The 12803-nt window shown below is 27.5% G+C and overlaps 3 protein-coding genes across 4 annotated transcripts in view; 1 reads left to right on the top strand and 2 right to left on the bottom strand.

The window, feature by feature from the left end:
• Window positions 1–191: 191 nt before the first annotated feature.
• LOC118451078 (dymeclin) lies at window positions 192–5597 on the bottom strand. 2 transcript variants are annotated; one of them, XM_035887234.2, is made up of 12 exons: window positions 5421–5597; window positions 4638–4943; window positions 4343–4546; window positions 4021–4265; window positions 3711–3926; window positions 3434–3612; window positions 3213–3338; window positions 3000–3113; window positions 2678–2893; window positions 2409–2600; window positions 2196–2312; window positions 192–2065 (listed from the first exon to the last, which is right to left on the bottom strand). In XM_035887234.2, the coding sequence occupies exons 2-12, from the start codon at window positions 4922–4924 to the stop codon at window positions 1925–1927; spliced, it is 2037 nt and encodes a 678-aa protein (XP_035743127.1). In that variant the 5' UTR covers window positions 4925–4943; window positions 5421–5597; the 3' UTR covers window positions 192–1924. The 2 variants fall into 2 exon arrangements, with proteins under 2 accessions (XP_035743127.1, XP_035743126.1); XM_035887233.2 differs by having other exon boundaries at window positions 483–2065; window positions 3434–3615; window positions 5421–5595.
• A 592-nt stretch (window positions 5598–6189) lies between these two features.
• Window positions 6190–11208, top strand: LOC118451244 (IQ motif-containing protein H). The gene is made up of 10 exons (XM_085658855.1): window positions 6190–6229; window positions 6425–6716; window positions 6850–7330; window positions 7434–8607; window positions 8697–8952; window positions 10001–10210; window positions 10316–10449; window positions 10520–10690; window positions 10801–10900; window positions 11016–11208. Exons 1-10 carry the CDS (start codon window positions 6190–6192, stop codon window positions 11206–11208), a joined length of 3051 nt encoding a protein of 1016 aa, XP_085514981.1.
• LOC118451243 (uncharacterized) overlaps window positions 11082–12803 on the bottom strand; it is a 2691-nt gene continuing 969 nt past the window's right edge. The window contains exons 4-9 of the mRNA XM_035887616.2: window positions 12685–12803; window positions 12480–12600; window positions 12152–12359; window positions 11752–12083; window positions 11522–11689; window positions 11082–11439 (exon numbers count right to left, since the gene is read on the bottom strand). The exon at window positions 12685–12803 is cut by the window's right edge and continues 66 nt beyond it. Of these exons, the coding sequence (XP_035743509.2) occupies window positions 11290–11439; window positions 11522–11689; window positions 11752–12083; window positions 12152–12359; window positions 12480–12600; window positions 12685–12803 (1098 nt within the window). The 3' untranslated portion in view covers window positions 11082–11289. The remainder of the gene's footprint in view (window positions 11440–11521; window positions 11690–11751; window positions 12084–12151; window positions 12360–12479; window positions 12601–12684) is intronic.

The following is a 12803-nucleotide window of genomic DNA, read 5'->3' as shown; positions in this document are numbered from 1 at the left end:
TTCATTCATTTTCATTTCCTTTTTGTTCTCATATACATATATCTTTAAACTTCTTCTTTTATATTATATGTACAAGAATTTTTGATTCCGAGCGAAAATATATCTGGGATATATTGAAACATTCCATACTTCTGTATATAAATATCAGAACTTTTTATTTTATATATATATATATATATATATATATATATATATGTATGTTAACTTACATTTATATTTGAACATGGACAGCATAAACCATGTACCTACACAAATGCTGTGTTATATTAGCAGCGACATTGCTGTTTAATTAAATAATTCATTAAATATATGTGTTTATATATAGGAGCTCTCACTTGCGCGCACTTGAAGTAAGTATTTACAAAGATAAAAATTACTGAAAAACTTATTTGATGTACATGCACATACACACACGATAAATTTTAGAATTGTTTTATAAAAACAATTATAAAGATCGATATATATATATATATATATATATATATATATATATATATATATATAAATTTTCATGGAAAGTGTGCTATACATACATCTCGTGATATTAATTCTGAAATATGAATAATCTTCTGACGAATCATGATTTTTTATCTTTCACAATTAATTTCTCAAGAGTTGTATTTATATTTTTAATAAGGTGCAGAAAAATCTTGCGTTGATTTTAGCATTTTTAAATATATTAAATACTCATCGATAAATATAACAAAATATCTCCTGTCAAAATTAAATTTTTTCTAATAAGTTAATACTCCTACCAAAATAATGAAACTGTATCATTCTTCAATTTTAAACATAAAATTGTACTACATTGTTAAACAGCTGCAATACACAAAGCTCTACTACCAACTGCCATGAATGTCAATGCGCATATGTAATAAAGGTATGTAATAAAAACGCTAAGTGCTATATTACATAGATCACATTTCGTTCGATGTGTTAGCATAAGATTTTAACAAATCAATATATTAGTATAATAAAAAAGAAATTTTTTCTAATATTTCCATTTCTACGTATATATATCAAAATTGTAAGGAATGATCTAATTTAATTAAAAGTAGGAAGATATTTTGAAAAATTGAAGTCTCAATACATATATACAATAACCGAAGATTATTTACCTCCCTTCTTACGTTTTACTTTATGAATATTTTAATAATTATAATCTATTTATAAATTCTAGTAATCTATATATATATATATATATTAGTCGTATACCTAGGCAATTTGAAGCATATAAATAAATCTGCACATAGATATCTACGTCAATTTTTTTCTTTTTCTCTTTTTTTTCTTTTTTTTTTTTTCATAAAAAATTTCAAACATTTTTCTAATCTCGATGAAAAAAAGAAATCATTCTTTGAACCGTATAACAATACAATCGTAAATTTAAAGACTAGGATAGATATGATTTCTGCATTCAAAGAGAATTTCATATTTTCTTTTATAAAATCTATTACTTCTCACAAATTCAAACGATTCGGTGTTATCATTTCAATTCATCAAACCGTAATCTTCGTTTTACTTCGACGAAGATTTATATTAATAAATGATTAATACTATCTTTACATATGTCTGTATATTCGATCTATTATCCGAATTTCTTGATAAGACAGAAAGTGAAAGTTTGGGATAGCTGTAAAGGGGCCACCCAAAGTAATGAAAACTCAAAAAAATTTCATTTTTAAATTAAGAAAAAAGGTTAAAATTGAAATTGAAAGTGGCCAAGTGTAAAGTTAAATCCAAACTATTCGATTTCACTTATCTGTCATAAATACAAACATACATATAAATATTATTAAACATTTGTTAATATAGATTTTATATATGTTTAAATTTATTATATCAGCATAGTATTCTTTTCATCCTTTCTTTTTTCCACTCTATTTTCCATATTTCACATTTGATTAATCTGCCATAGACAAGCTTAAATACTAGCTTGTAATTTAATATTTTCTGCACTCCAATGTAATAAAGCTCCTTGACAGACAATACTCCATACATAAGGAATAAAGAATTCTTCTGGTTGTTCTTCTTCTACATATTTAAACTTGAGTTCCGGAAATTTCTATAAAATTATAACAATAACAATAATAATAATAATAACAATAATAATAATAATAATGATAATAAAAACGTATACCTAAATTTATATTAATAGGAGAAATAAATTAGTAAATAATCTTTCATGTACGCACTCTTAGACGATCACGAGGCCATTCAGTAACACCTTGCTGTATTATAGCTAATACCTGACTGACACCGAGCTGAGATTGATCCCTTTGTTCTAACTTATATGAGAAGAAATCTATAACCTTTAAAAAATATTACAAATTATTTATAAATATAAATTTTTATTACAATAATAAATCATCAGTATAAATAAATTGATTAGATACATATTAACTTACAGGATCTATATTTTGCACAATATCTTGAAATGCTGAATGCAATCTGAACGGTTCAAAAATATCTTTCTCACAAAAAGTATAGAGAAGAGTGTAGATCAAATTTGGATTTTCTGCAAGTTTATGCGTAAGACAACTATTTATAATTTCGAGTACCATCCTAAGAACTTCTTCTAATATCGTTAAATCTTGTACCTGTTAAAAAATATAAATAACTTTACTTTGTATATACATATTCATAAAAAAAGTATATACAAATATCAGTTACTTACTAAATCTGTATTGCTTACGGTCCCATTAATATTGATTGTTGTGCTTTCCGATGAAACAGAAGACAATGCTTTTATTTTTGCTTCTAATCTTGCATGTTTTCTTGCTACTGTTTCAAATAAGCTTAATAATCTTTGACTAACATAGGGATGCAATGACATAAATTGTGCAGACATATTAGCTAAAGCAGCTAAACAGTTTGTATGCAAGTATTTATCCTAATAATACATTAAGATATTTATTAGTTGAAAATGTTATTAAAAAATAAATAAAATAAATAAATAAAATTAAATTGTGCGTATATATATATGCATATATAAATACCCTCATTTTAAACATGTTATATTGTATTGTTCTTATAACAACAAGAATAAGCAGTCCACCCAATGATATTTCGCTTATAGATCTTTCAGTATACCATGTTATACCTTTTAGCATCTATAAAGTATAATACCAATTATAATTTAAAATGTACACTACATTTTAGAAATGGATTATACGAACGTATTTGGATGAAAATTTGATCTTAGAACTTACAATTTCATGTATTCTTTTATTAAATGTTTCATCTTCACTCAAGATTAAAAGAATTATAAGCGACATATAAATGTGATGAGATGTATTATTAGGTGCATGATATAATATTTGTAGTATTGGTGTTACCTAAAAAATTAATATTTTTATTAATATATATATATAAATATATTAATAAAAAAAAAAACTTTTTTTTAATATTGCCCAATTTCCCGGATTTTTACCAATAAATGTATATCTGATCTTCTGATTATGTCGTGTTTCACATTCTGATTTCTATGCAATAACATGTACAGTAGTAATGTGACTTCATCAGTATTTTGTATTTTACAGATTGTACTATACAATTTGTTTAAATTAAATCTGAACGCATTGTGTCCTTCCATTTGAGATGGAGAGTAATCTTCTGAAAGGAATGAATATATATGTTTAAATTGTTTTAATTAAATACCTTATTTCTATAATTTTTTTTTTTTGTTTTTTTTACATTATATTATTTACCTTGCATATCTGTAAAAGTGAAAAGTGCATTTCTATAAGGGTTTTGCGTTGCAGTACAATGATTTGTTAAAACTAATAGCAATAATAAAGATTGACTAGCAAGAGGGGTTTCTGTATCTCGTTTTTTTTCTTCTTCTTCTGTTGCACCATTGTTTAGAACTTGTACATTCTTTGAGCTATGACCCATGCCCATTGTAATAACATTCCATAATCCAGCTGAAAAATTTTGTTACATTTAAAAAAAATTATAAAACATTTTACAAATATTATATATTATATAATTATAGACTATACACACATTAAAACTTACCAGCAATACTGAAAACTATACTACCACCTGGTTGTTGTGAAAATAATCCTGCTGGTGCATGTTGTTGTTGTACAAAGTTATGTAACAATGTACATACTACAGCCGGTGCATGTTCGCTACTTTGTGCATGCATTGCTATTCTATAGATAGGACTGTATTCAGCAGCAGTTTGAGAAAATAATTGTACGGAAAGAAGTACAAGTAGACAATTTATTGCTTCCAAATGAACGATATAAGTGAATTCACTAAAGATAAAATATATTATATTATTAAGAGCAATCTAATGAAAAAAATAATTTAAACATTTTTTTTATATACTTACCATAAAGGTACATCAGTTATAAGTTCTAATAATGATTCAAAAAGATCTTCTAATCTATACGAAGATGTTGATTGCCCTCCAGTAGATATCTCAGATGCTTCTATATGTTTTATCATTTCTTCTTCTCCAACAGTTTCCACAAGATATTTTAAAAAACATCTTACAGCAAATAATGCATTATATGTATGCCATGCGGATACTATGCTGTAAACAAATAGAATATTTTTATTTTAATTACTTTACTTGTCATCTTCAAATCAAAAATAATAATAATAATAATAATAAATTGACTCACTTTTGGTTCTGCACAGGTGCAAGTAACTCGCTTATACGAATAAATGTAACTTGAATCAAGCTACCGAAATTGCCTGTTGTTGGATTATTACTCAATAACTGTTGGCAAGCTAAATCTAATTGAGAATCAAGTTCTATTTGATCATTCCTTGTTATAGGTGGTCGCATATTGTAAGATAAGAATGAGCTCCAAAACGGATCATGAGGAGAAATTGATTGTTTTCCACAGAACTTTTCCAAATGTTCATTTTTTGAAAAGTCCTCATAACGGCTTGGTGTTGTACCCATTGCTGCTTCTTCTCAAATTCTGTACATACGTTTTAATATTAATATTTTCTTTATGTCAAATGAATGCGCTTTATTATATTCTCTTTACTGTCGCATTATGAACAGTAAAACAAATGTCGTTTCTAAATCAGTAAATAAAATTGACAATTAGAATGATTGGTTTGACAGAAGTTTGATAACCTATAAGAAACAATGAATGAACTATATAAAACTTAATAAAAAAGTAATATTCCATTAAATCAATATAAAAATTGATAATGATACGATTATTAAACTATCTATAAAGAAAATTGATCGTAAAAATGAAAAAAAATATGTGACACTGAATACGAAGAAGATAACCTCATTTTATACTTCATACGGATTACAAGAAAAACTGTAAAAACGTTTTACGTAAAATGTAATATATGCGAACATTTATTATTATTAAATAAACGATCGAGATTAAATATAGCATTTGGATATAAATATAATCCGAGAAATAATCGGCACTTACTGAATTAGAAAAAGAAAGCAATTGAGTCGTACATAACACCTGAGAGAGATATTTTGCACTGTGAATGCTTAAGTATCGTTATCTTACAGAGCACTGCGCTGTTACCGTTAAAATCGACTTAGATATTATATACAAGAAAATATTTTCTCTAACATTATATACGTATTTTTATTCGTATTTCAAAGTCGTTTTTCAAAGATATTATAGTTACTTTCGAATAAAATTAATCGATCGATTCAATGTAGCGTTCGATTTATATATATGTATATTTATGTCAATATATATATAAGCAAAATTTTAATGAATACATTCATGCTTTTCTATAAGCTTGATGTACATCGAATTAATAAATGAACGATATCAATATTAAGTCTATATATATATATATATATATATATATATATATATATATATATATTATTCATGTAAATAATTATATAAAAAATATGAAATAATTATATATAGTAATTTTTGTAAGATACATGACAATGGTAGTAATAAAAATTGAATATATAAAAATACATATTTTAAAGAAGTGTGCAATTTAAAAAAGGCGCCATTATAATTACGAAAGTTCTTCATCTATTGTTAAAAAGATTAACGGTTATGTTTGGCTTATAATTTGAGAGAATGTATTGTCCTAATTCCGTTCTAGAAAAAATTAATTGCGAGGATTTATATTTGCAATACGAAAAATTAATAAAAGACAATATTCTTAATATTCAAAGGCAAAGTTTTAACTTGAGGGATTATTTTTTACGTCGAAGAAATGAGATCGTCCAAATTATTAGGTTGCTTTTTTGAATCAGGTAAGAAAAATTTTTATTCTCTTAAAAATTTAATCCCATTTTTCATTGTGTCAAATAGAAAAGAAAATGATCATGAAGAGACAATAGAATTGAATAAATTGCGAGAACTTTGTGATAAAGTACAAAAGGGATTAATATCGATCGAAGAAGATTGCAATAAATTTTGGGTAGAAATGAAATTAGATTTGTTATTAGAAAATAAAAATCGATCTGAGGCTTTGTTAGATAAACTCCCGATAAAAGTAAAAACGGCTTACGAAGCGTGCAAAAGTGCTTTATTGAAAAACGATGAATATATTTTGTCATTGGTACGTTGTCATTGCAAATGGAAAAATGTATCTAAATCGATTATGAATGATGAAAAGATTAGGCCGGAAAAATTAGATCTTTTACCCACGAAATTCGACGAAACTGATTTGAAATTTAAGCAGGATTTAATGGACTTACGAACCAAAATGTTTTCTTTAGTCGACGACGAAATGGACACGTAATTTCTTTTTCTTTTATCATTATACATATATACATATATATATATATATATATATATATATATGTGTGAGGGTGACACGCATGCGTGGTTGTGTGTGTACGTGTGTGTTATAAAAATATTTATTATTAAGGATTTGTCAGAGAACAGAAGTAGAAAATGGAGTTTTATCCACGAATAAAAATTACTATCAAATCATAAAAAAATACAAACGTTCCACATCCATGAATAAAATAGATTTATCACATATTCATGCTTTAAAATATATCGACGGAGAATTAACAAAAAATGAAGGATGGTCTAAGGTTCTCGATGTTAATGGCAAACAACTTAGATCGAAATGGTATTTGGTTGTATCCCCACAAATAGAAAAAATATTGAAAAAACGACGGATATATTCGTTTCGTTTGGATCCATTAAAGGTCTTTAATTTTTTACTATCTATACCCGAAAGTGGAATACATTTTAAATTGTCGAAGGAAGATCTACTTCTTTTATTGCAAGATATTTCTGAGGAAGGGCCTTGGATAACGAGTTGGAAGCCTCAATTAAAAACTTTGGATAGAAAGGAAATTGCCGTCATTTTGATACAGTCCTGTTGGCGTGGTTATTGGGTAATCAATAATGTTTACGTTCCGATTTTAATTAACGAATGAATTTATATTTTAACAATAAATTTTCTCTTTTTTTTTTTTTTTTTTTTTTTATAATCTGTAGCTTCGTAAACAAATAAACGAATCTTATCGTCGTTATATAGCAGCTAGCGTATTGTGGTACAAATGGTTATTCTTAAAATCCAAACGAGAGATATATACTAATCATTTGAAAAAAATGCTCTTGTCGTTGAACATAAGTCGAGTATTTAATGAAAAATTGAGCAAAGAATTCTATGACTTGATTAAATATCCACACGTGATCATTCATCTTCCATCGCTTGGTTATTCCATTAACATTCGTCAAACGTTCATTCCAAAAATGCTTGGTATTTATCAACACTCGATGATTTTCAGACTTTCATTTTTACGCAATCAAATGTCTGAGATTGTTTATATTTTGCCTGTCGAAGCTACGCAAGATTTATTATCTATGTACGTTGATATTATCGATTCTATCGTTTCACAAGAACGTACAGCTAATCGTGTAACGTTTCTTACTCTTTCACAAGCTAAGACTCTCGAATGTACACACATGAATGTATCTAGGATTTTACATTGCTCAGAGAAAACTTTGACGGTTATTAGAAAAAAGATCAATGGAAAACCAGGATATATTTTACCTTGGATCGTTGATGAATGTGACGTTAGAGTATCGGATTATCTTTCTATACCTTTGTTAGGGCCAGATATGATCCTACAGCAAGAATTATTAAATCTATCGAAGATTAGTGAAATAATTGAAAATCTTGATTTACCACAGCCAGCTCATTCCAAAGATATACGAGAGTATTCGAAGCTATGCGCCAATCTAGCTAAATTAATCATATTAAATACCGAAATTTGTTTATGGTTAATTAGATTGAATTTCGGGGTACAGACCAAACACTATGGCGTATTTTTGATCAATCACATTAGTATACCATTCATGCCTACGATCAGAAAAATAAGAAAACAGTATGGCGACGAATGGATAAATAATTCCGATGTACGAGAGGAATATTTAAATGCTTTGTTAATTCATTTACCAAAAATTGTCTCCATTGTAACGAGTTTTAACAAAGTCCAGTATAATTCATGGAAAGATTTTTATAATCACGTACAAAAGTTTGGATGTTTGTTGCAAGCTGTACCTAATGAAAAAAATTCAAGTACCATATCCGTATCACTTTTTATTCCAAATAAGATCACTAGAAAACCTTTCAAATGGATCGGTACTTCGAATAAATTACAATTAGGTATTTCATACGATTAATAATTTGTAAATTTTTTTTTTTTTTTTTTTTTTTATTATTATTAATACTAATAAGACTTTTATTTTCTGCAGACTTTAACTTTTCAATGTTTGCTTATATGATACCACAGACTTCAGTGAATATAGAGATCTTAAATCCAAGCATAAATAAACTTGCTTATGCTCTCCAACAGCTCGGCTATTTTGGATATTTAACTATAGATTGTTATTGTTATTTCGATAATAACAAAGAAAAAATGGTTGTATTATTACTCGATATTTATCCTTATTATTCTCATTTACAAATGTACGTTGATTGGATGAAATTTGTTATCGATGGCTCTTACAAGTACGATCTAATTTGATTCAGGTCATGTTTATTATAATATTTATCAATTATTAATCCCCGTTATATTGAATAGTTCTGAAACAAATACTTTCAATGGTAATGTCATTGTACGAGAGCATTCTGGAAAAAAAGTAATTACTTCGTCGATATATGCTAAGGAATGGGACGAAACTACTGAGAGAACTGCAATAGTAATTTGTGAATTATATCATGTCAATTTGCCTGCTTATTCATGGTCCAAATTGAAGATTCTTATGGAAGATGTTGGAGTATGAATATAATTATTTTTCCCTTGTCCTTCTTTTTTTTTTTTTACAAACATAAACGATTCCTTGATACTACTTTATTTATTTTAGATCATTTACGAAGCTAGAAAGAAAGAAGGCTCTCATTTTATTTTACACGATAGCGAGATAAAGAATACTGGGACCATGGTGATTGTTACTCCCAACATGAAAATGACATTATCAAAGACACATAATATTTTGAGAAGTTTATGTCACGCTTTGTCAACTAAAAAAAAATCAGAATCGAATATGTTGAGTGTAGCTAATTTTTTTGAAAAATTCTCTTTAAATTATTACGATCAATCTTATGATCCATGTTAATAAATATTAAATACAAATAAATGTTTATCACATTTGAATCGTCTTATTTAAACAAAAGAGCAACATTTTATATTTTTTCTTGATAATGCAATACGACGGACAGGAGGTTAAAAAAATTTAATAAAAAATCGTGAAAATCTTTTAATTAACATTTTTTTTGAATTGCTATAACGATATATCAATTTTTATATCTCGATTTTAATGGAGAACATTTATTTTTTATCACAAAGCAAAGCAACCGTACCGACTCCCATTAAATATATGATTGGTGGAATATCAGGGTAATTAGTATTTTAATAATTGTAGAATGATAAATAGGAGGTTGAATAAAAAAAGAAAAAAAAAAAAAAAGGAAAAAAAGAAGAAGAAGAAATTTAAATTGTATACAATTTAAATATAATTTTGTAGGACATTAGAGAAAAAGTATTTTGTTTATTTAGGATAACAGCACAATTATTGACACATCCGACTGATGTTGTGAAACTTCGTATGCAAATGACGAACGGCAGTTTCATAAATACTATACGTGAAATTCTTGAAATGAAAGATCCTCGTAGGTTTTACGATGGATTAAGTGCAGCCCTTTTTCGTCAGATAACTTATACTATGACCAAAATGGGAATTTATACGTCAATGTTGGAATTTTGGATGTGATTGTTTCTATTTATTTATTGAACATATATTATTAATGTTTTACATATATATATATATATATATATATATATGTATACTAAGTGGAACAAAATTATTTTTAGAAATCATTTTGGACGTCCTGATTATGCTGGTATGATTAGCATTGGAATGTTCTCTGGCGTCGTTGGTGCTTTTGTTGGGACACCTGCTGACGTTGTACTTGTACGAATGGTAGGCGATATTAAATTACCACCAGGTAAGCATCGATTAAAATTTTACATAATTCACAAGGTTTAAGAAACAAAATTGTTTCTACGTTTATATAGAAAAACGAAGAAATTATAAAAATGTCATAAGTGCTCTTGTTGATATATGTCAGAAGGAAGGAATTACAACATTATGGAGAGGTGCTGCACCTTCTATTGGAAGAGCAGCTATTGTCAGTGGTGTACAATTGGGCACATACAGTCGATTGAAATACGCGTTAATAGATACTGGTAGATAAAACATGCATCTCTCTCTTTTTCTCTCTCTCTCTCTCTCTCTCTTTCTCTCTTCTCTCATTCAGTATTTCTCGAATCTTGTTTTATTATGAATTCTTTTACAGGTTATTTCATAGATAATTCATGGACGCAATTTCTAGCAGCTATTTTTTCTGGTTTTGTTGCGACTCTTACATCTTTACCGTTAGACTTAGCGAAAACAAAGTTTGTAATAAGAATAAATATTAGCAAGAAAATATATATATATATATATATATATATATATATATATACATGAGATTATCTTATAGTATCATATTCTTATGTTTATTTTTAATAGAATACAAAATTGGGTGGGACCAATGAAGCCCCCAGGCATGATCAAAATAATGAAGCAAACCAGTAATCGAAATGGCTTTTTATCATTGTGGCGAGGATTTTTAGCTTACTATACAAAGGCTTGTCCTACGGCAATAATTACTATGCTATTAGTTGATCAATTACAAGCATTATATATTCGTATTTTTACTTGAATTTTTAATTATAAAACACGTTGCATTTATGTATATTATCACGCGAACGAAACGATTTCAATTTAATTTAATCGTGAATATTTATAAGTCATATATATAATGAATTTGATTTTCTGGAACAACTTTTGTACAACCACGACGAATTCCGTGTCTACGTTGTTTCACTTGTTTCGGTGAAATGGGTTCAATCTTTTTTCTTGGTTTTATCAAACCCATTTCTTCATTGCATTCCTTTTAAAAAATAACAGATTAGTTTTATTTCAGTATTGTTTCAATGTCAATTTAATTAATTAATGACATAATGTATTAATACCTTGATCGCTTTCAAAATGGGATAAAGAGGTCTCACTCCTTTAGATTCATTTAAAACTTGTTGATTGTAAGACAATACTCTTTTGTTGACTTGTTCTACAGCCGCTTTCATTTCATTGAAATCATCGTCTAGTTGTTTCTCGTGTTTACGTTCCCCTCTTTGCAATTCCTAATCAAAAATACGTCTATCATTACATCTATCTTAAATCGTTTTATCGTAATTTTACTTACGATATGTTTTTGTAGATCTCGAGCATAATTAATTTTTTTCTTTCTTTTCTCTATTAAATCTTCTAATTCTACTTGTTTATTGTATTCGTCTCTTTTAAATCTCTGCAAAGTTTCCCACGTTCGAATCTCTTTTTCTTCTTTCATTTCTTTTATTTTCGCAGCTTCAGCTTGACGTTTGTCTTCGATTATAATAGCTCTCATCGCGGCCTCATGATTCTTTCGTTCTTTTTGTCTTTCCAATTCGTTTTTTTCTATTTCATTGACTGCCCTTTCGAAATTCTCTTTTTCTTTCTCGACGTTGTGACGACCGATAAGAGACGCAAATTTTTCACCTGCCGATATTATACTCAATTAAAAGATTATACAAATTTCGTATGACTTATCGTAAAATTTTTCTCACCTATACGATTTGCCCTCTCTTCTCGGGATTGCTTTTGATTTTTTGCTATTTCTTTCATCATCTTTTTTATTCGAGATCTAGATCTATTGTATACATCAATCGCTAGATCTTGTAAGTTCTCTTCACGTTTATTTTCGACCTCGGCCCGTTTCTTCTCATCGATCGAATTTAATAAAACTTTTTGCATTTCTTTCTTTCTTTTCAATTCCTATACACAATTTATTTAAGTATTTAATATATTAATAAAAAAAAAAAAAAAAACAAAATAAAAAATAAAAAGTAAAAAGAAATTATTGCATGTTTAGAAAGCTACTGGAACTAAGCTTACTTCTTCAGCTTGACATTCTTTTATAAGTTGAAGATCTCTATTCATATTTCGTTGATCTTTTATTTCTTCCTTTAATTCTTCATTTTCTTGCATCTCTTTGTTCTTAGCATTTTCTTCGATTCTTTAAAATATTCGTAAATGAGTCGATACGTGATCGCGCGTGTATGTGATTGTAATTATTTATTAATAAGTTACAAAAACTTACTGTTCTTTTAATTTTTTAACATAAATTTCCATTTGCATCGAACGTTCTTTCGCTTTTTCCTTTTCCTCTTGCTCATACTTTGCAACATCTTTTTTAATCGATTCTACGTATTCGGCCTC

Source organism: Vespa mandarinia, chromosome 8 (genome assembly GCF_050613455.1).
Source record: "Vespa mandarinia isolate Hongniang chromosome 8, ASM5061345v1, whole genome shotgun sequence".
NCBI classification, from domain to species: domain Eukaryota; kingdom Metazoa; phylum Arthropoda; class Insecta; order Hymenoptera; family Vespidae; genus Vespa; species Vespa mandarinia.
This window is presented reverse-complemented; position numbering and strand designations above follow the sequence as displayed.